The sequence below is a fragment of the Amblyomma americanum genome, chromosome 11, assembly GCF_052857255.1.
Source record: "Amblyomma americanum isolate KBUSLIRL-KWMA chromosome 11, ASM5285725v1, whole genome shotgun sequence".
NCBI classification, from domain to species: domain Eukaryota; kingdom Metazoa; phylum Arthropoda; class Arachnida; order Ixodida; family Ixodidae; genus Amblyomma; species Amblyomma americanum.
In genome coordinates this window covers 49986148-50007925 of record NC_135507.1, presented here as the reverse complement: position 1 = coordinate 50007925, position 21778 = coordinate 49986148, and the positions used below count along the sequence as shown (strand labels likewise).

The 21778-nt window shown below is 47.9% G+C and overlaps 1 protein-coding gene across 17 annotated transcripts in view; it reads left to right on the top strand.

The window, feature by feature from the left end:
- LOC144111417 (lysine-specific demethylase 4A-like) overlaps window positions 1-21559 on the top strand; it is a 45123-nt gene extending 23564 nt beyond the window's left edge. For 9 of the 17 annotated variants that reach the window (XM_077644712.1, XM_077644707.1, XM_077644705.1 and 6 more), the window contains 9 exons: window positions 983-1242; window positions 2441-2639; window positions 4223-4299; window positions 6684-6848; window positions 7373-7582; window positions 9176-9349; window positions 12104-12223; window positions 13105-13193; window positions 17786-21559. In XM_077644712.1, the coding sequence (XP_077500838.1) occupies window positions 983-1242; window positions 2441-2639; window positions 4223-4299; window positions 6684-6848; window positions 7373-7582; window positions 9176-9349; window positions 12104-12223; window positions 13105-13193; window positions 17786-18074 (1583 nt within the window). In that variant the 3' untranslated portion in view covers window positions 18075-21559. Of the gene's footprint in view, window positions 1-982; window positions 1243-2440; window positions 2640-4222; window positions 4300-6683; window positions 6849-7372; window positions 7583-9175; window positions 9350-12103; window positions 12224-13104; window positions 13475-13522; window positions 16519-17785 lie in introns of those variants that run through there. The other 8 variants (XM_077644710.1, XM_077644715.1, XM_077644713.1 and 5 more) reach the window with 3 other exon arrangements.
- Window positions 21560-21778: the final 219 nt, after the last annotated feature.

Genomic DNA, 21778 nt, shown 5'->3' with positions numbered 1-21778 from the left:
GCGAGCTAAAACATAAGCTCACATTATCCTGCTGGTAAAGAGCATTAGTGTTTTTTTTTTAAGGGGCTTTCTTTCACTCTTTCTCTCTGCAGTAGCCATTATTTAAAAAAAAAATTTCTTTTTCTTCCGGCTCCAAGCGTGCTGTAAGTGTCCAGTTCGGTAGCTGCTCGGTAGCGTAACTGTTAACTTACTGAGCAGGCGCGCCTTCTCGTCCAGTGCGTGCAATGTGCACATGGCACCAACATCTGGCCATCTCTCTGCTGCGCTAACGCTTATTGCGACACCGCGTCAGTTGAAAATTCGTTGCTCACGGTTTAAGCACCAAGTCATGTATTGAGTGCACTTGGTGCATGCCTGCCTTTTAGTCGGCCAGATGGAACGCACGGGCTGTGACCCAAGTGCGATGCCGAGATCTAGCCAAGTGAGATTTCTGTGGCGATCACAGGTGGGTCTCAGGGTGCTGCCTCTTCTGCACGGCAGGAGAGCTTCCCCACAAGGAAGGGCTCTCCCGCAACACGGCTTCCTCGCACTTTTACACACAGGTGTGCGGAAGTTGCCATGTGGGGTGCGCTTTCTTGCGTAGAAGCGTTTTATATAGTTCTTTTTTCTTTTCTCAAAAACAACTCTCATTGAGCGGATCTTTTAACTTGAATCCTGTGAGCAACCAAATAAATGGTCTTACATTCTTCATCTTAAGCAATGATTTGTCTTAATGGGAGTCTGCTGTATTTTAAACAGTCATCACAGAAGAACTGGTATTGATAATGACAACGCCACTTCGAGTCATGTTGCATATTGTGATATGGTGATCGTGTACATGAGGTGCAAGAGTACAAACCTAATGTTTTCTTCGGTCGTTCTTTTTTTTTTCCCCCCATTTGTTACACCAATGTCTGACATGCTACAGTCCTGGCAGCCTGTGTTTGTCTTGTTTGCATGTGTACTCCTCCCCCTGCTGTAATGTGACACTTCAACCCCACAGGCTGGTCATCAGCAGGGGACGTGTCCACGTCGAAGGGCAGCGGCAGCAACGGGGAGCCCTCCGCGGCGGCACATGGCAGCAGTGGTGGTGGCAGCGGTGGTGCGGGCCTCGGGGCGAGGGAGCCCGGCAGCTGGGCAGCGGCGTACATGGATCTGTGGAGCTTCCGGCCGGCCAGCCTGTACGCCGAGCGCCAACTCAACCGATACTCCTCCACCCTCGAGCCACACTGCGCGCTCTGCCTGCTCTTCCGCCCACTGCAGGTGGGGAGGAGGGTGGTATTTGTCGCATGCTGCCGCAACTTGCTCGTGTGCATGTTGTTGACGTTCGCAAGAAGGCAGTCCACATGCGTGTGCCCCTGTACTGTCGATTTCAAACTTCCTTGAGGACGGGAGTCGTTTGCTGCAGATGTGTACTTATTTTACAGCATGAAGTGTCATAATGTAGAATCTCGATGATACAGTGACAGCAAATGTGAATATTTGTATGATGCGAATTCACGAAGTGCCCTTGCCAAAGTGCATTGCGTACATGTTCTGTTCAAAAATTTTGGGTGTTTCGGAGCATTTTCCCATGCCTCTATGGGTGGCATGAACTGGTGAGCCTTGACCACGAGTCTCAAGTGCTACCCTGGCATCACCAGTGCTGCAAAAAGTCCCCATTGAGTGATACACGGCCCGCACGTCACCAGCGCTGCTATTGACAGTCACCCAGCACACATAGCAAGCACTGACCATAAATAATTTCTGTCAGCCATAAACAGATGTACAGTACTCACGGATTGAAATAGGACATTCGGAGCGCTAGCCTTGCAGTGCCACGCAGGCATGTGGTAAACCACAGGCCGGCTGATTGGCTACTGGAAGGAACAATTCTGCTTTGTAGATGTTCTCCCTCTCACGCCATACCACAATGCACCACCTTGGTTCCATGAGCGTCTACGGGCGGCGCTCCATGAAGCGATGGCCACGCGCTCCGAATGTCCTATTTCAATCCGTGAGTACTGTACATGAATGCATATCCCACGCTTCAGTATGTGGATATTGTTCATTTTTTTGATGATACCGATTTCAGATGGTATTTTAGACTATCCAGAGGCATTCATATGGAGATTTTACTGTAGTTATAACGCCTTGAATATAGCCGATATTCTTTGAAGCCAGAGTATTTTGATTCCTAAAATCAATAAAATGTACGTATCTAGTATCGGAAAGGCAGGCAGAGGGCAAGTTGGAGCAATTGGTAGGGCACTCCTGATGGTGAAATTTGGGAATAAACCATTGGCTGTGCTTATTGTCCAGACGTTACAATACACACTCATAAACTTGACAGACAGGTTAGCAGTGACAAGCACTTGGTACCTATTGAACACGAAATACTTTCTGTGTAACTGACATTTAGAGGTGCACTAAATGTGCAAGATACAGGCGTTGAGGGTGCTCTACCTTGCATTCCCTGCAGTATTTGCGTGAGGAGTTGCCCCGAGAACAGCCCGTCGTGCCAGAGTCGAGTACTGTCTGGATGCCTGCCCTGTGCTTTGTCAATGGTGGCCTGGACGTCATGCGGAGTGCCGAAGTGAACATGCCGGAAATCCCCGACGCAGATGTCACCTCGAGCGAGCTGCTCGTCTGTTCCTCGTGCTCGGTCTGCGTCCATGCCCGTAAGTTGGGACCCCTCCCACGCATGCGGTTATCTCCTCCTACGTTATTGAGCCTCATCAGTGCCAGCCGCAAACAGAACAGCAATTTGCCTTTTACAGGGTTAGCTCTGTTTTATTTATTTTCAAATACCGGTAACCCCATCTCGTGGCCTATGCAGGAGTGACTGCATAAATTCAAAATGAAGGGAATCTGTGTTATGAAACATTTAAACACTCTAGAACAGGTGCTGAAGTACAGGTAACCGTCAACATGTCAGAGTACAGTGAAATCTCGTTGATGCAATTCCGCTAAATACGTTTTTCGGCATAATAAGTTTTTTTTCGTTCCTTTCCGATGCCCTATAGAGGTAATGCATTTTTGTATAGCTAATGCGATCTTATATCCACGTGGGTTTGGATAATACGATCGCGGAAATGTCTGTAAATCTCGCGCGGTTTCGATTTTTGCGCGAGGAGGCAGCAAAAGTGGCCTAGCGGGATCCGACAGCTGCAATGGTAACTCTCCTAGCGCTCGTGGCCGATTTTCGATGTTGGACATGACCTTTGCTAGGTGTGTAAGAACCACATCTCTTCAATGATGATGAATGATGATGAAGAGCCAGTCCTTTGCAGCAGGTAGGCAGAGCTACTGAAATTATCGCATCGAGCGAAACCTGATGCACGGTCGGACTGAAGAGGCGGCGACGCACGCTTTGTATGCTCGAGGCTGGGCCTGGCTCGGCTCGAGTCCGGCCATGCCCCAGCAAAGCACCTGCAGCTGTGCAGCGGTTTCTGGGAGCAAACGCATCGAAGCGCACCAGCGATTTTCAGCGCCATATATCCTAAGACATAGTACTCACGTTAAAATCATGTGACCAAGAAGCAGCGATTGGTGTATGCATTGATGATGCACTGTAGGCTTTGTCGGCTTTGTGCTTGCCATTTCTCGTTGCCATGAAACTGCTACTCGTTTCTGCAAGTTCCAAAAAAAGCTTACTGCAGGACATCGAAAAACAAAAAGTGCAGCGCAACGTGGCGCATTATTTTAAAGTGCTTTAATAAAAGCAAGTTCTGTGCCAAGTATATATTATTTGCGATCTTTTGGAGCCCGTTATGGATAATACGATCTTCGGATAACACGTTTTTATTTTCGGTGCCTGTGAGAACTGTATCAACGAGATTCCACTGTAGTATGTTGCAGTCAGAAAAGGTTGCTCTGAACAAAGATAACTGATGGGCGTTGATATGGCTGAATGCAGGCTTCTCAAAACCTTCTTAGTCTCGGGGATCCCAAGCCATGTGTCCTGGCATCTATCCCTTCCTGGCTGACATGCGTACAAAAAAGAGCACGCAGAGGCATGGCAGCGCAGGGAGCGACCATCTTAAATTCATAATGATTAGCTGCAGAGTTAACAGTCTGCTGTATTGTGTATGGGGACTGTAAAGTGAAATTCTGGGGTGGGGGGGGGGGGTGGGGGGGGGGGGGCGGTTGCAGTTCAGCTGTTGCCGTCACTTGTTCATCCCTGAGGAGAGCAAAATGCCTGCATGGCGCTTATCTGATGGTGAGTGCGCCTCTGTCCTTGTGTCTTCTTTCACTCGTGCAGATTGTTACGGCGTCACCATGCCTGTCTGCAAGGAAACCTGGAAGTGCGACCGGTGCGCAGTGCAGCCCCTGAGTGTGGTGAGCGAACCTTGACCCATTAGTGGAATGAATTGTTGGGTGGTTGGAGATGGCTCGCCTTCTTTTTCCCACGTATTCACGTATTCCCCGGCAGTTAGCTGCATGACCTCCGATGTTTATATCCAGTTGTATGGTCTCCGTTGATTTTTAAGGCTTCGGTAGCTTGCTGTGTTTTTCATGTTACACAACCAGTGACAACGTACAACGGATCAGATGCGTCACAGCATCTCCAGCATTCCAAATCTGAAGCCACACGGTCATGCACAAAAGCCACTACATGCACGAAACGAACAGATTGGAGCTTTCGCTGATATCTGCTGTGCAGCTTTCTCTCAGTTTTCCAGTGCCCCTTGCGTTGTGTTCTGTGCAGTTGGTTACAGCCATAGCAGTGTGCACCTACGCAGTGTGCCACATTGTTGCGATTTAGAATGTTTTCAGTTTGTGGTAATTACCCCACCAAAATGTTTCCAGAAAAGATTGAAACCATGCTTGGATGGAGTCAGACCTAAACCGTTGTCGAAATCGTTCTGGCCAAACAGCGGTAGTCGCAGGGCAGTCGCTCACTGGCTGATTTTCCAGCCTTGCAACCATGCTTACAGGCGGCTGCACAGCTTTCGCGACTTCTGTGCAGCTCTCCGCTGGGCTGCACAAGTTCGGACGCGGTGAACGCCACGCATCTCTTGTTCAGTTTTGAAGGCGAACAAGAGGCCTTCCAATAAATTCGGGCTTTAAAACAGATCGTGCTGGCTGCCGAATAGACTAGGTGATTGTGGAATATTTAAGGAAATAATATCGTGTAATCTCACTACACGACTGATTCCTGATTTTAGTGCATTGCATATTGTTTTTTTTTTCTTTTCATAAGTTCCAACTTTGGTTAAATTTGAGTTGTGTCCGAATGAATGAGCTTTCACTGTATGCCATTTTTTTTTTTTTTTCCAAGGGCTCTTAAGAAAATTTGCTGCATGGCACTTGCTTAAATGCATGTCATTGGTTTGTCTTGACGTCAAGGAGTGTAATGAAGGTAAAATTATCTTCCTGCCTATAATAGAAGTTGAGTTATGGGGTTTTGAAGTTGCCACTTCAGAAATCGGAAAAGTGTAATACTATTTCTGGAGTGACTACTTTAATACCCTATATCTCAAGTTCTACGATAGGCAGGATGATAACTTTACCATTATTACACTCCTTGGCGCCACAAAAATGCAAGGGCATGCATTATAACAAGTTTGTTGCAGCAAAAAGTTTTATAACGTGTTACGTAAATGCACAAGCACTAGCCTTACATGAAATTAAATGAAAAAGTTGTGACTGTCATATTGAAGAAAATATTTTTTCAAGACCAGTTTCCCCCCGATAAAGGAAATATCAAACAAAAGCTTCCCTCCCCCGTGCAACCGCCCTGGCCTTAAGTTATACGACTGCAGGAGGAGCTGGGGTGTGATGACCAAGAAGGCCGAATTGTAGGGGCCTGTCTGTCCTTGAGCTCCCCTTCACGCCTCTCCTTGTCGCACGACTCTTGTGTAGCGGGAGCTAAGCGGTTGGGTGAGCTCGGCAGCGACCTCGATGCACACAAATCGGGAAGCGGACTTGCAACAAGTTTAGTCTGACCCTGGCATCCTCACATTAGCAACCTTCCGGTGGCAGTCATGGTAGGAGCAAGACAAATTTACTGCAGTGTCGCGAGACAATAGGCTGTCGCCACTGGTTGGAAGGAGTTCACTTGCTACTTTGTCCTTGAGTTTTATTAGGGGCGTGCAAACGTTGGAAATTTTGAATACGAATTGAATATGTTTGGTATATTCGGTTCACATTTGTAAAGTTAAACCTGGATGTGACAGACCTCCGTACAGCGAATTCTTCGATATTAGAGTTTCTCAATTCCCCAACGCAGCCCCCATTGAAGCGCGTGTATTTGGGACCTCCATGTAACGAAGGTGTTGTGCCAGTTGACCTTAATATAACGAACTCGCTACGCCAACTAGTAGTAGTAAGTGGTTTTTATTAAAAATAATAGTAAAAAGGAAGGAAAAGATTTTTGCTAGCCCCGGCATCTGCCATCGATACTGAAGCACCTGAGCTGGGGCAGCGGAAGCAAAGGATAGCAGGCAGAATGGAGAAATGAAATGAAAGAGGTGACGGGACAGGAAGAGAGGATAGGGGGGTGACAATGTGTTTGGTGACTCGCATTGACTGCACAGTGGGCTCTCGTACTCTGGGAACTGAGACCTTGATTGAATTGAAGTGAGCTGTTTTAATGCACTGGATGTTGTTGGGACCAAGGTTTCAGTATGTTATCTAGGGACACTGCCACCATGATTGGGCTGTCTGAGCCTGCCTGTGGTTGTGGTGTGACTTTGTTCTGAGCCCTCCTCTCTCCCCAGGAGTGCTGCCTGTGCTCCTTACGGGGTGGTGCCCTGAAGCAGACCACGCATGGCCGCTGGGTGCACCTGGTGTGCGCCCTGCTGGTGCCAGAGGTGCACCTGGTTGACCCCCGTGCCCGGTCACCCATCGACGTGCTCCGGGTGACACCCCAGAGGGCCCGCCTGGTGAGTGCCCCTTTCAGCCGAGTGGAACTCTTCCCTGTTCCGCTCTGGTACCCCCAGCTGCCAAACATGTTTCACGCTGTGGCATCCCTCTCCCCATCCTCCTAAGTGACATCAATGCCAGCTTTTGTTTCGTTTCTTTTTTCTATGCACAAGCCCAACTGCACATCTGCTACCCATATAATATCGCTGCAGTGGAAAGATCCGTGCAGAACAGGCAGCAAGGTTAACCTGGCAGTGCCTGGTTGACTACCCTACGTATGGGGAGGTTGGTAAACGGAGCGAGCTAGAGAGAGAGATAGAGTCGAGTCTATTTTTTTTTTTTTTTTGAACAGATTGAGTTTGTGTTAAGCTTGACTGGAATGGCAATTTGTGGAGGAGCAATTGTGGCCTAGTCACTGAGCTTTTGTCGAGCCGCAGGTGATGCATGAGCTTTTGACTTGCTTGGTGTGCGGGCCTTTTCGAGAAGACAAAGCTGCCATTCATGCAAACAGCAAGGTGACAGTTACTGTTTCATTGTCGCCCAGCGCTGTACTTTCTGCCACAAGTTGCGTGACCGCCTGGGCTGCCCGCTGGAGTCTGGTGCGTGCATCCAGTGTGCGTCGGGCAAGTGCACGACTGCCTTTCACGTGACGTGCGCCCACGCCGCCGGCGTCACCTTCGTCACCTCCGACTGGCCCCGGCCCATTTTCATCAAGTGCACCAAGCATGTGGCTCCCTTGCAGAGCGACGTCAAGGTGAGCGGCGAGACTGCAGTCCCACCACTGTTCACTTGGGGCTACGTGGAAGCCTTGGGCACCACTTGCCTTCTTTGGACATACATTGCATGTTCACCCTTTTTTGGCTTTACACCAGCTGCACATGTTATCATGCTTCTGATAAAGTACCTAGCATGAGACTGCTGAGCCTAGGAACAAATACCGTCTATGGTGGCCATATTTTGATGGAAGTGAAATGCCAGAGATGCATGTGTGCTGTGTAATGTCACCATGAAGAATCCCCGGCATACAACTATTGCTGTTGCTTCTTCATGGCAGGAGAGGCAGAAAATTTGGGGTTTTACGGTGACTGCTGTGTGGGTGACGTTCCTCAGAGTTCTGTTGGCGATGGCGGGATCGGTGGCATTGGCACACGCTATGCTGCCATACAATAGAGCCCTGCCATTACTCTCCTGGCTAGTGCGTTTTCGCATTCTTCACATTTTGTCGAGCCGTTTCCACTCTAGCTCCCATAGAAATCCGTGCAAAACAAACTCCATTGTTATCGCAGTTGCGGCAGTGTTCCTGCATGGTATGTCGCGAATTTCACCTTGCAGTAGTCGTTTCCCGAGCGCCAGCGTTTTGACAGCGTAAATTGAGCGCACACAGAATGGCTACGGCACGCCGGCCAAAGCAAAATCCGTCGGTGCTTGACCACCACAATGTTCGGTGACTGCAACTTGGCCCATTCTGCGCGTGCTCCCTTCTCACTGCTGGCGGCCTTGGACCGACAGCTCCTCTGGCAGATTGGTTGCTATTGCACGGAGCTTTGGGTATTTGGTGCATGCAAAGTGAATGCGAGAGACACAGTAGCTTGTGAATTTCAGAAAAACATGTTGCAGTTTTAAAAAATTTACAAGAAAAGGGTAAAGCAGCCGACAACGGTGTAAAATTTTTTTCATGCACTGAACTCTACTACTGCATTTTCCATCTGGTACGTTCCTGCAGTGCCATGAAAAATGTAACAGGGGTGTTGTACTGCGTCTACAAATTTCACTGCATCACACAACTTCCACAGCCACCCTGGTGAACCAAAAGGTCAATCTGGGTTTCGACACCCACATATTCGCCACTAAGCACAAACACCCAACACAACCCTAATTCCCCCTCCCCTGCACACACACACACAGACACATAGGCATACACACGTATGTCTGCCTACTCCCTACTACCCCACTCGCAACGCTCCCACACCCCTTTCTCAGCGTCTCTAGAGATAGATTATAGGTGGACAAGCAGCCGTGCATCACTCATGGTCACTGGTGTGACTCACTGCCGTAAGCGTGACACACACCTACCAGCCCTACACTCCTGGTGTGACTCACTGTCGTAAGCATGACACACACCTGCCAGCCCTACACTCCTACCTCGCAACACAGAATCCCTTTTAATCAAGAGCTACTAAACACTGAGCGTCACCAGCATTTTACACCACCCTATCTGTCACTGGATTTCTCATTACCACATTGGCAACGTTCGTTTTTTCCCCCCATGGCTAATTGGAAGGGACTGAGTGCACCCTTGTCTTGTTGGTCAGGTGGTTGTGGTGCATCCAACTTGACATCGTTGCAGCGTCCGCCAACCGAACCCCTTCCACCCCTGGAGCCCGGCACTCGGGTGGTGGCCAAGCACAAGAATGGCCGCTACTACTGGGGCCGGGTGACGGGAAGCCGCACCCAGGACCTGTACTCGGTCGACTTTGAAGACAACTCCTCCAGCAACAACCTGCTACCTGAGGACATTGTGGTGAGCATGTGGCATTTCTCAGTCCTGCGGTAAACCTTTTGGTTACGAGTCGGAATTGCTGAGAATTTTGTGCGTAGCATGTGTCATGTGCTAACAAGAGAATGGCGGGGATGTGCGAATATTCAAAATTTCAGATATGAATTGAATGTGTTTGTTATCAGCTCTTATTTGATTTGAGAAATGCGTACCAACGCAGTTCGAATTAACTGAAGTTCGAGCTAATGAAAGTGAACAGAAAGTGCAGTACACTGAGATTGGGAAGCAGTTGGTTAGTGAGACTAACTACCCTGCTCTATTTTTCTGAAAACTTACGTGACCACCTTGCGTATTTTTAACAGTTTTTCCCCTCCGAAAGGCAGCAGCCAACACCTTCTGTTCTGAACCACAAAGAGTGCATGGCCTCCTCTTCATTCACTTTCAGAAATTGAAAAAGAGGCGAACGGCATTCAGCGCATCGCAACTTGCACAGTGGAGGGCCACACCGGAATCGCAAATGGCAAACGACCGCATGTTGGCGTGGTCCGAAGGCTGAAAAATAGAGCAGCGTGCTGCGGCTGTCCCACGAATGCCGTATTTTGACCAGAACTGTCACACAACCTCCGCGCCTCACAAATTGACACTTGTGAGTCTCAGAGGTTGCGCGACCGTGTAGGTAGAAAAGAGAACACCAACAGGATGACCCCACATTGCCCCATTTGCCAGCCTTCCAACCCAGAGTCGCAGACCGCCAAACAAATGAGCGTGCTTTTGGCATTATCCCATTTCGATAACGGTCCAGCATGAACCCCATGCCTGGCTTCAGTCTTCTCTGAAGCATTTTTTTGGCGCAGTAATGGCTGCTGACAGGCTAGTCTAAATCACTACACCGTGGCATGTCACGTAGGCTTAACTTGGGGCAACTGCTGCAACCAGTTGCATGGAAACTGACGCAGAGACCACTGGAAAACTTAGACAAAGTCGCGCAGCAGGATTAGTGAAAACCCCAATTCGTTTTTCACGCACACATCATGATTTTGTGTACCGCTGTAGTTTCAGATTCACAATGCCACTGATGCTGCGACACATCTGATTTGCTGTATCTTGGTACTGGTCACGTATCCAATCCTGAACGCAGCTAACACAAGCAAGTTACTGAGGCCTTTGAGATCTGCGATTGCAAGCAACAGTCTAGTACAAATCTCTTCCCGCCACCACGCCGCTGCTAACATGGAGAGAGCCGTCGCCATCCTCCCTGGCTTTGCATGGCATTTTTACACTCTCCACGTTTACTCCAAAGAGGCAGCGCAGCCTCACAGGTGCTTTGCTCAGCTCCAGGCGGCCCAGGTGCGGAGGCGTGTTGTTCGAATTATGTATGGCAGGACCGATTTGCTTTCAATTTAACAGGCTATGTTCACATAAACACCAGTGGAACATGGGCTGACCAAGTTGCATAGTTATCCCGAAATTCGGAATTAATGAAGTTTGAATTAACGAGCTTTCATTGTGTTCAAAATTTTGCGAGTATTTGGCAGCGACAAAGTGCCTCCGACTTTCCTGCCTGCGCCTAAAGTGCAATACCTGGGGAAAAAACCTGGAGGTAGAAGAGTGTCCAGAAAACAGTACAAAGGCATCCTCTTCGCTTTCTTCTTCGGCGTTTATTGCGTGCAGCGTTCACATTCTGACGCTGCTAGGCTTTGAACCTCATGCGAAATTCCACAAGTGCACTTTCCCACGTACCACAGTTGTCGAAAACAATAATGGCGACCACCCACTTCATACAACACTAAAAGAATGCTGTTTGATGCTTCCATAACATATTTCATACTTGATGTCCACACCCATGTCACCTGTCCTGCCGCTTTCACTCATTAGCGTGAGCTCAATAAGGTGTGCGGCGGGAAAACCCTTTTGTGGAATTTTAGATTGGGCTCCCCAGGGGGTCTCAGTGGAGCTGTCGCCACGGGGCAAGTGATCATGTAAAAATTATTCCACTGCATGTGGTGCACCTGTGCACCTGTTGACATGCACATAACAGCAGGCGTGATGATTATAGGAGCAGCCCTGTTGTTAGAACAAAAAATAGCCTGGCCATGTAGTTTCAGTTTCTGAGCTTCACTGCCCATGTCACCACCAGCCCTTGGTGATGGTGGCTATCAGCCGCACATTCACCGGCTAATTGAGCCCAGCTGCGCACCACTTTCGAATGCCATCTGTAGAATTGCTGGTCATTTCTTAGTCTTTTTAGAAGCAGTCTTGCCATTCTGATGCCAATGTGCATTCCCCTCACTTATGCCCGCTTTGTTTTAGCCGCAGGCCGTTCAGTGTTCGTGCAGTGGAGTTTTGCATTTCCTCACGGCATTTCTGGCCTTTTTTTTTTTTTAAGAAGCTGAGCAGTCTAGTTTCGTTAAATTTTGTTTGCAAAGTCTATACTGTGCTTTAAAAAAGAGATAATAATAACGGCAACAATGTGTGCCTCCTTTTTTTTTTTTCTGAAATTTTTCTTCATATTAGACAGATATTTGATATTCAAAGGCATTTCTCCTAATATTTAATTTGTATTGAAAAATATCAATTTGGGCATATTCTTAGTGAACAGAAATCTAATAGTGCAAGGGTAGAAAACGTAGCACAAAAAAAAAAGAAAGACCACACAACACAACAAGCCCAAGTGTCCATCCTTCTAATAGTGCAGTTTATAGCTTTGTTTGGATGATTGCTGAAGGTGGTGGCCCTGGCACTGTAGTTGACCGCAGGATGTGTCATTGGATTTTGCAGGACCGGAACTGTGTGCAACTAGGACCTCCTAACCTTGGTGACGTCGTGTCGGTGCATTGGACGGACGGCAGGGTGTACAGCGCTGTCTTCAAAGGGTTCAGGACAACCAACTTCTATACGGTGAGGGGCCTCTGCAGTCGTCCTGCCACTTGGCTACTCTGTGGTTGTAAAGAAGTACTGGCACAAGTTCATTACTAATAAAGTGTGAATCATCCAGCCACTCTAATGGGACCCTTAACATTTGAGCGTGTGTGCCTTCCTAGATTCAGCCAATCTCTGGTTCAGTGCTGTCGCGACAGATAAGGGCATTGTGCTGTTGATGCCTCGGGTCCAAGACAGCCTGCAGTGGGAATTGGTTCATGTTTTGATGGCAACCCCTGCTGACCTGAATTGTGTGAGGGCTTGCGTAAGTTTCCCTGGGACATGCAGGGGTGCTTATAAATTGGAACTGAGAAGAAGATACAAAGTGACTCTGTTTATTTGGCCACCAGCAGTGCTTGTAGGCAGAGCTGAGACCAGTGACAATTTTTCTTGTTGCCAACGCTGTCAAGGCACAGCAGTAATGGTCTTCGGAGTTTTTGTGATTTGTGACTCTCCAGTCACTGTCAAGTTAGCTGGAGTCAATATGGACATGCTGGCGGTTTGTTGCTACTTTTGTTCAGGAAGACATTCCAAACCCAAAAACCACTTTCCTGTGGCAACGTGGGGAAGATTGTGTAAACATGGCACCGTGGCGCATTCTGGTCGGCAGTTGCCGAGTACAGCTGTAGAGCTTTTTATTTGTTATTTTGTTTTTGAAACAGTTCTGTTTCCTCAGATTTCTCGGTGGTATTGCAGAAGCGTTGTGGAACTCAAGTGTGTGGAGTTTCCTTTTTTGTATTTTATTTTTCTAGGCTGTTCTTGTTTTCTTTCTAAACTGTCAGTTTGTGTGTTGTATTCAATCCTGATGTGTGCCACTCACCTTGGGCCCGACTCATGTGGCCCCGGCCGCTCTTTGGCAGGTGGTGTTTGAGGACGAGTCTGAGCGCACAGCCAAGCGGGAGGACATCTACGCCGATGGAGAGGAACTCCCGAAGCGGGTCAAGTCTAGGTTGGTACGTACTTGGGCTGCGGAACGCTACCCCACCACTGAGGCTACACCCCCCCGCCACCACCACCGTTACTCCTTCCTGCGTACTCCCTTTATGCGTGCAACCACTCACCGGGATGGGGTGTCCACCTGGAAGACTGTTTGCCCCACCAGCCTTCTCCTCTGACTGGCCACTGCAGGGTTTCTGTGGGGGAAAGGCTTGCGTTGCCTGCGTTTTGGCTTTCTGTTTCAGCACGGCTCTGACCACCTCGTTTATACCCCTTGCAGAAGGGGGGGGGGGAGCAGCGAAATCGCTTTCGGTGCGCAAAACTGCTGGAAGGGGGCTAAAGGGAGGCTTTCACTGGCTAGGCTTGTCATGCAGTCCCTGCGGCTCTGTCGTTCTTCCACCTATCTGTTCCCTCACAGGTTACCGTATTTACTCGACTATTGCTGAAAATAAAGGTGAAAAGTCACCTCTCGCGTTATAATTGAGTATTGGGCAGTGGCGAAGGCACACTACAGTGGAATCTAAATTATACAAACCTGGCAGTCTGAAATTCCTATCATCCAAAACGAACTATGTAGAAGCACGGGAAATGAATTCACGTGGGTCTGCTTATGGCTGGCGGAATTAATTTGCAGCCACGTATCACTGCTCACGGTGTGTGCAGCACAGAGAGATTAGACATTGCGGTGTCTTGGCGCTGCACGTGTTGACTGCAGCAGACTCAAAGGCGCCTACTTGTGGAGTTGGTAGTAGCGCTGTGGATGGATAGAGATAGGGGACAGAGGGATTTGTCGTGTAATCCCGGAGGCTTTCCTGCGTGGCTACCTTGCATGCAGTAGCTGCACAGGTACTAGCTGCTCTGTATATCGTTAAAGTGAGCATTAGCATCATCATGTAATCTCCCGAGCCTTTGCCGCATGGCATCCTAGCAGGGAGCACACACTGGTATCGTACAGGCTGTAGATGGAGTAAGATAAGCAAACATTAGGAGTATCATTTTCTTGTACTGACAGCAAGCTTGTAAATTCTTTTTAGGGGCACTTGTGGTAAGATGAATGAAATTGCAGTCTGTCCTGTCAAAGAGGCTGTTCTGTAGTATAGAAGGTGAATCAGGTTGAACGTCATTCTTAATGTATTCAATGCCCTGTTTATTTTATTGGAACTAGCAGTTATTGTAATTCACAATACAGGTGACTGCAAGACTGTATCCGTCGACACGCCCCCGTGGTCATTGCTAACGTGTACCAGTACACGCGGTGAGGCACCACCTGCCATTTTTGCAAACACTGCGCACTGTATTGGGTGCCGCCAACCTCCCGACGCTATATTCTGGCTCTTGCGACTGTGATCAGTGCATGCACAAGCATATGCTACTCTCCGTGGAAGCAGAAATGTCGTCTTTGCAACACTGAGTAAGTTATCTTTCCCCATCTAGACTGCTTGTTAGGTTTTGCGGCGCGCACTACGACCATACCAGTGACATGTCTTTCTGTTCAGACTTCTTTTAGAATCGCTGTCACTCCACGGCAGCAGAGTCTGTATTCAATTCACATCACAAAGGGAGAAAAAATGGCCGCCTGCAACGTGAATGCTTTGGTGGCGCGCTTGCTGCAGCAAATTGTGGCCCATAGGTGTCACTACGCCTGACGTGCTCCGCACTGAAGCCACAGCGGAAACTGCTTTCGGACTAACTGTTCATAGAAATGTCTAATCTTGTTGCCTCCTTTACAATAACTGCACGCTGGTATGACCATATAAACATACAGTTGATTTCCGTAACGTCTTCTTCAACAAAGTGCGCGGAAAAACGGGCCAGGCAAGCAGTCTCGCACCTACGGCCGCGGGTTGCATGCGCGGAATCCGAATCCGAGCCGTCTGCAGGACCGTCATTAGAGGCCATCTTGCACTCAATCACATCGTTGCGTGCTCATCTCTGTCTTTATTCCAATTGGAAACCATCTTGGTTGACGTCACTGTTGCCAATAAAGTGCGCCCCCAGCGTCTGTCATTCGTCGCAAAATGCAGCTTGTTGCATGAAACGGAGGATGCATAATTGGGGTTCCGCTGTATGTGCACCTGTTGGCTTGCTATGGCTGTCTCACGGGGACCATGCAGAAGGCCTGTCCGGCCGTACACAGCCAGGTTCACTTTGTCCGATGGCTGTGGCTGCAGCCTGCGAGGCCGAGGTGGTCCAGGCCCCCGTCTCAGGGGTCGGCTTGCACACTGGGGAGCTAAGCATGCACGCACACGTTGCTTGCAGCATTCGTGTCGTTTGTCCCTGCACCAGTCTCTTGGATGGGGGGTGGCCTGTGAGAGCACTTGGCCTCTTGCCATGCTGGGCACAATTGGGCGGCTTCTCGAGACTGCACTCGGTGGTGGCAGGGAGCGGTGCACTTTTTGCCCGGAGATAACGTTTCGACCCTGGGGGGGGTGCCCAAGTGGTGGGGTGTTCCTGCGTGTTATTCTTCAAGTGTGCTTGCATATGTTGTCTGTTGTTGCGGGAGGTAGCGCATGCAGTCGAGCAGTGGGCTTTTCTTTTTTTTTCTCTGTCTCTCTCTCGCATTACACTACAGTTGACTCAGTAATTTTAACCCAAAAGGGAGTGAAAGATTTTCGAAATTTGAACCTTTTAATGCATTTGATGTTGATGAGGCTGAAGTGGCAGTTCATTTGTTTAGGTTTATGGGGGTTTAATGTCCCAAATCGACTCAAGCTGTGAGGGGCAGTTCAAATAGAGTGGACACTCAATTTAGCCAGAGTCCACTGTGTGTGTGTGTGTCTGTGTGCGTGTGTGTGTTTTTTTCCATTTTGCATGGTGAGTACTGAGGGGCACCTTGTTGAAGCTGCTGTTATGGGCAGAGTGGTTTCTGTTAGTTTTGATTGTCATTTGTGTACAGTTTTCATCAGAACTGCTCAGGCCACCTTGATAAAGTTAGAGTAATTTTGTGGAATTCATATTTATTGGCATTCCCAGCAGCAATGTGAAGGGACACTGAAGACTAGCAGTGCCATGGTGTTTGTGTTTTTTTCTTCTTTTGAGTAAAATCCCAATGCATGGGCTCCTCATGACTCTGCTGATGTTGGTTTGGGAGCAGAGGGAGTTTTCTTGCTGTTGCATTTGGAGTGAAAAGTGTCAAGGGTTCTGGTTTTTATTTGTTTCCTTTTCCTTATTCTGTTGTTTTTCCTCGTCATTGTGTGATAAATGCGTGCACTAGTGCTGCAAAACACTAATCGCCTCAATATTCAGGGGTACAATAATCCTAGGTTTTCTTGTCTGTTCGGAGAAAAGAAAAATTTCACTCTGCGTCGCAGCAGTTGTAGAATTGCCTGTGGTGTTAATAGCCATCTTTAGTTTTGTGCTCATTCCTAGCTTTTCAGGGCTCTTGTTTTAAGTAACCTCTTTGATGCAAGGAAATGCTCAATTCAGACTGCCACTTTAGTCCGGTGAACGTCTAGAGTTATAAAAACGCTCCCATTAATTCGAGCTCTGTGTAAATCAATGAAATTCTAGATTCCTTTGGCCGCCGTCGCGGTGGCTGAGTGGTTATGGCGCTCGACTACTGGCCCGAAAGATGTGTGTTCGATCCCGGCTGCAGCAGTCGAATTTCGGTGGAGGTGAAATTCTAGAGGCTCGTGTACTGTGCAATTTCAGCGCACGTTAAAGAACCGCAGGTGATCGAAATTTTCAGTGCCTTTCACTACGGCATTCGTCATAGCCTGGGCCGCTTTGGGACGTTAAACCTGCATAAACCATTAAACCAGATCCCCTTGGAGTTTCAATTATCAGGAATCAGCTGTAGTTCTATGCAGTTTAATAACGTGTTACAGATAGTGGAGGCCTATTGAATGACTCTGAAGCTTCTCTCTAGAGCAGCGGTCTTGTGGCCCTCTTTCATCTGACCAGTGATGCAAAAGTGAAGCATTGACTAGAAATTTTTCAGCTCTTTGTTTGCTTGGCTATCTAGGATGCAGTGAAACCTCGTTGATACGTTCCCAGTTCCTGCGCTCAAGATTGCGGGCATTAAAAATGTCGCATAGAGTTGCACTAATTTTCTCCCCTTTAATACTTCCCCAGATACACCAATATCCGGCAGAGCACTCTGTACATGTTTTACAGAGCACTCTGCGCAAGTATTTGCCTTTGAAGTTATGCTAGGTATTTTGACACGAATGCCTTGAGTAAGCATCAGTTCCAGTTAGCGGCTTTAATTTGTGAAGAGTACACATTGAGGGCTGAAACAACATGCTCTTCTTAGAGACTTCCCTTTTGCTGAAATATGAGTCGAGTCGAAATTATGCCCAAATTATTTCTCGGGAACAATTTTTCGTGATTTATGGCATTCGCAAGATCGAGGTCCTCACAAAAATTAAGCTATATACAGTGAAGGGTAGAAAAGGGGTGTGGTGTAGCCTGTAGTGCATTCTGCTGTTGGTGGTAATTTACAAATCATACTTTGTGGGCTTTGTTGTGCTAGAGTGCAGCGCGGATAAAGAAACTGGCAGCTTGCCGCTAGTTGAGCACCACGGAAGCCTCTGTTCTGTTGTTCCCCTGATTGACCCAATCCGCTCTCTCGCACGACACCACTGCCGACTCCCGGCCGTGCAGTCTGAAGCGACAGAGATGCAGCACACCGGCCTCTTTGAAGAACAGCCGGTGGAAGGTCGTCGCCGCCGGGCCCTCAACGTGCGCTACATCGACGATGACATCCTGCTTCTCTGAGGAAGGTGGTGGTAGCAGCAGTTCATCCCCATCATCCGCCGCCTCGCCCGAGCAGCCGCCCCTACGCTGCCCTCCTCTCTACCTGCGGAGAGAGAGCCGGCCGCAGCCTGCAATACCACCGCCATTGCCCACCATCTCCATGGCGCTTGTGCCAGAGCTGGCTTCGTGCCGGTGATGACACTGTGCAAGTTGTCCAACTGTCTCAAGATGCTGTGACCATTTGGGTCTAGACAAATGACTGTGCAGTTGTGGGCGAGTGCGGATTGAAGTGTGTGTGTGTGTCAATGTGACAAACATAAGTGCAGGTTCCAGTGTGGTGCTGGACTTCAAAGCAAGAGCTTGACACTGCAAGTCCTCGGCTAAAGAAGGCACAGGCCCCACGTCGTGGCTTCGCAAGATGCTTGCACGATTTGGCGCTTATGCCAGGACTACTGCACTACGCGGGAAAGCCGGACTCTGAACGCACGTGCGCCGGTACCCACCTGTTTGTGCAACTTGTACAGTGCGCTGCTTGCGCCACTCGTGCGGCGACTGTCTGCAGCATTGCGAGTGGTGTGTTGTACAGATTAAACTGTTTCACAAAGCTAGCATAGGCAGGACTGGAAGCTCCCCTTTGGCGTGCCAATCTGCATGAAGAACGTGGCATTGAATGCCTAGGCATGAACAAAGGCACGTGCACTGGTACTCGGTGCTGCAGAAGATTAGCTTCCTGGTCGTCATGGTAGCCCGTAGGTGGGATGGTCGTATCCTTTGCTACCAGATGTCTCCAACATGAGTGGCTCCGGGTTGTGCGCAATATTGTCGCATTGTACTGTGGAGCCGGCTTCCAGCTCCTGTGCATACTTGCTCTGTGGTATGTTTGTGCGACACATAAAGGTCCCTTTGTCAGTGATGACAGCTTCCTAGTAAAGTGTGTCGCATGGAGTTGTCACATTTCCTCTTCTAGCTTACTGATGAACAAGGGCACTGGTGTAAGCAAGGTGCAGGCAAAGAAATGCAATGCTTGCTATGTACAGCGAGATTATCACTATGAGTGAGAGTACAGCTCTTTTTTTTTCTCTCTCTCTCTTTTTCATTGGCATTACAAATCAGCCTTTAATCTTACATTTTCATTTACTTGAACGTACCTGTTGATGTGTGGCAGCCAAGCGTGTCTGTGTACAGCATGAAAATCGGGAGGGGGGGGGGGGGGGGGGGGGGATAGCAGCCGTGTAGTCCAAAAATATGAACAATACCTACTGATCATTTTTATTGCGGGAGTGTGGGCCTACCATTTAATTCTTTATTTAGTCATGCAAAGGCCTTGTATTTCAGATTTGTTGTGTTGCAGTTTTGCTGACTGCATTCCCCGAAGTATAATTTTTTAATTTGAGGACAAAGGAGGTGTGGTTGCCTCACATTGCGACAAGTGTCACAAGTCAGTGCCGTCGCTTGAAAGGTCTGCAGCAACTCTAGTTGCTGGACCAATTTGCTTGCCTTCCTTGCCTAGCTGCTCCTGGATCTGTGAAGTTAGATGACGTGTTTTCTAAAACTCGTGGCCTGTTGTTTTGGTAGCCAAGAGCTCGCAAGGTTTTTGTGGTAGCACAGCGAGCCTGATGATTCAAGGGGTATATGCAGTAGACAGTTTGTTTCAGAGGTGGTTCACTTCTCGGTTTGGCGCAGTCAATCGCGCGTGGCACAGCGCAGAGAAGTGAAACGTCTCGTGGATATCCCCCAGTTCTTCCGACTGCTGATGGGTGTGTGTGTGTGTGTATAGACCTTGTTGTTGCGCAATTAACCTTTGCCTGCCTCTTCTCGTAATTGTGGTGGAGAGTGGCCTGATCTGGTTACTTTCGTGCCCAACTACCACCAGTGCAGAGAGTCGTGCAAGTTGGTGAACATTCAGCGTGACTGACGTTCCAGCTCGACGTTGCGCGCTTGTTTGCTCGCCCTTACGTGACATTGTGCTAGGCTGCGACGTTTTGGCAATTGCCTGTCACATACTTCAGTACTTCGGGGACTGTGGGAAGTGCGTTGAACTGATCTGTGGCTGTGGTCAGAACCACCAGAATTTTCATAGAACCTTCACAATGTTGCATCTCAGACTGGTGAGTTGTATGGAAGAGCATCTCAGACTGGTGAGTTTTATGGAAGATAACGAATTGCGTCAATATAGTTATTGTTGCGGCTTAAACATTAGGATGCATTACTTTTAGGGGAGGAGGGAGTACGGTGTTTATTGATTTGCTGAATCAGATGTTGAGGTTTCATTTTCTTCGAGATGGCTAAACTGGCAGCGCTGATTAAATTGTAGTTTGGGCCGTCTACACCTTATTGCAATGGCATTCAAGTCACGCCCAGGCCAATGGAGCAGCGTGTCAAGTCTTGTGTTTAGATAGAGAACGCTAACAGAGCAGCCATGCTTAGAGTTGGCGAATTGTTTCTGTTAGCATAGTTTTTAATGATGGTTTCACTCCATTGCTTCGTGTGGTTGATCTCACCGGAACACTAGTGGGCATACTGACACTAGAAGTCAGCTTGATTTTTTTTTGTTGTTCGGCACTTTTTCACCTTCAATTCGCATTCTGCGTTACTGTGCCTAAAGTCAGTCATACACAGTAATGTATTTTCTCTGTGTGTGTGTGTTCAGCTGTGCATCGCATAGCGTTGAGCTCAAGTGATGGATTTAAGCTGCACATAGTGCGTAATTTATCATTTTCTAATGTTTTTGCATATTTCCAGTGAAAGCGCTGTTGGCAAAAGCTTGCTGCCTCCACCTGCTTAACTTTATCTGTCTAGGAAACAGCAAAAGATGCAGGTGTGAAAATAAATGTACTTACGTTTTGTCTGTCTGCCTTTATAGAAGTTCTTTACTGAAATCTTGTTTTTATTTTTTCTTTGCTAAGAATTCTACTGTCTTTTTTTTTTTATCACTTCAGAGCTGCTCTGGTCCCCTTAATGTGAGCTTGTCTCTCCTTTTGTGTTTCAGCCATCCTAGAAGGTGCTGCCAGCTGAATCCCAGTGAATGCATAATTTAAGGCTGCTGACAGCCAGAGTACATGCCGTAGTTTATATTTGGGGATGAATGAATTATAACTGTTTTTCTTTCACTTTGCATCTCGTTTTCCCCCCAAAAAATCGTACGGCCCAAGTCTGCACTGCCTTGTAGATGGACATTCGCATGCATGAAACTTTGGAGTCTGTGCTAGTTTTGGTTCTGCCTTCTGCGTGTGTGATGGATTGAAGGCAATTTTTTTTTGTTGATAACAATATGATTGTTAGTGTGTGCAGAGAGTTTTGCCATTTTTGAAGTTCTGTTCAGTGTAAAATCATTAGCGCGGTATTTAAACAGTGTTTGGTCAACAAGCAGAAAGCACCTGTATATAAGCATATATCACATATTATTAAAGAGAATCCTTTTCATGAGCCATCCTTTGTGGCAAAAGCCGTGTGTCATTGCAAAGCGATAGATTCACATTTCATCAGCAAACCATGATATATCATACAAGACATTTTATTGTTTGTGCAGCAGTGTTCATATCTAGTGTTCCACATCCTTCATTTCTAGGATTTGCAGTGAATACCCGTGCTATCACAATTCTTGAGAGAGTTTATTTATAAGCATCTACCCACTTTAGCCTGTATTACTGCTTGCCAGCCAAATAAAATTTGTGTTGTGTACATAGCATTGCTTTCTGCCTTTTTGAATTATTGTTTGGATACATGCCGCGGACGAGCTGTGATGAACACTGTTCTAAGTGCCTGGTGTTGAAATGTGAGTTGAAATTCATGGTATCGAAAGTTGTTACTCATTGACTGTTAACGTGGACATTAGCACCAGTGCTGTGCCAAAGATAACAGTTTGCAGAGGGCATGTTTTTCATCTCTGAACTTACTTGC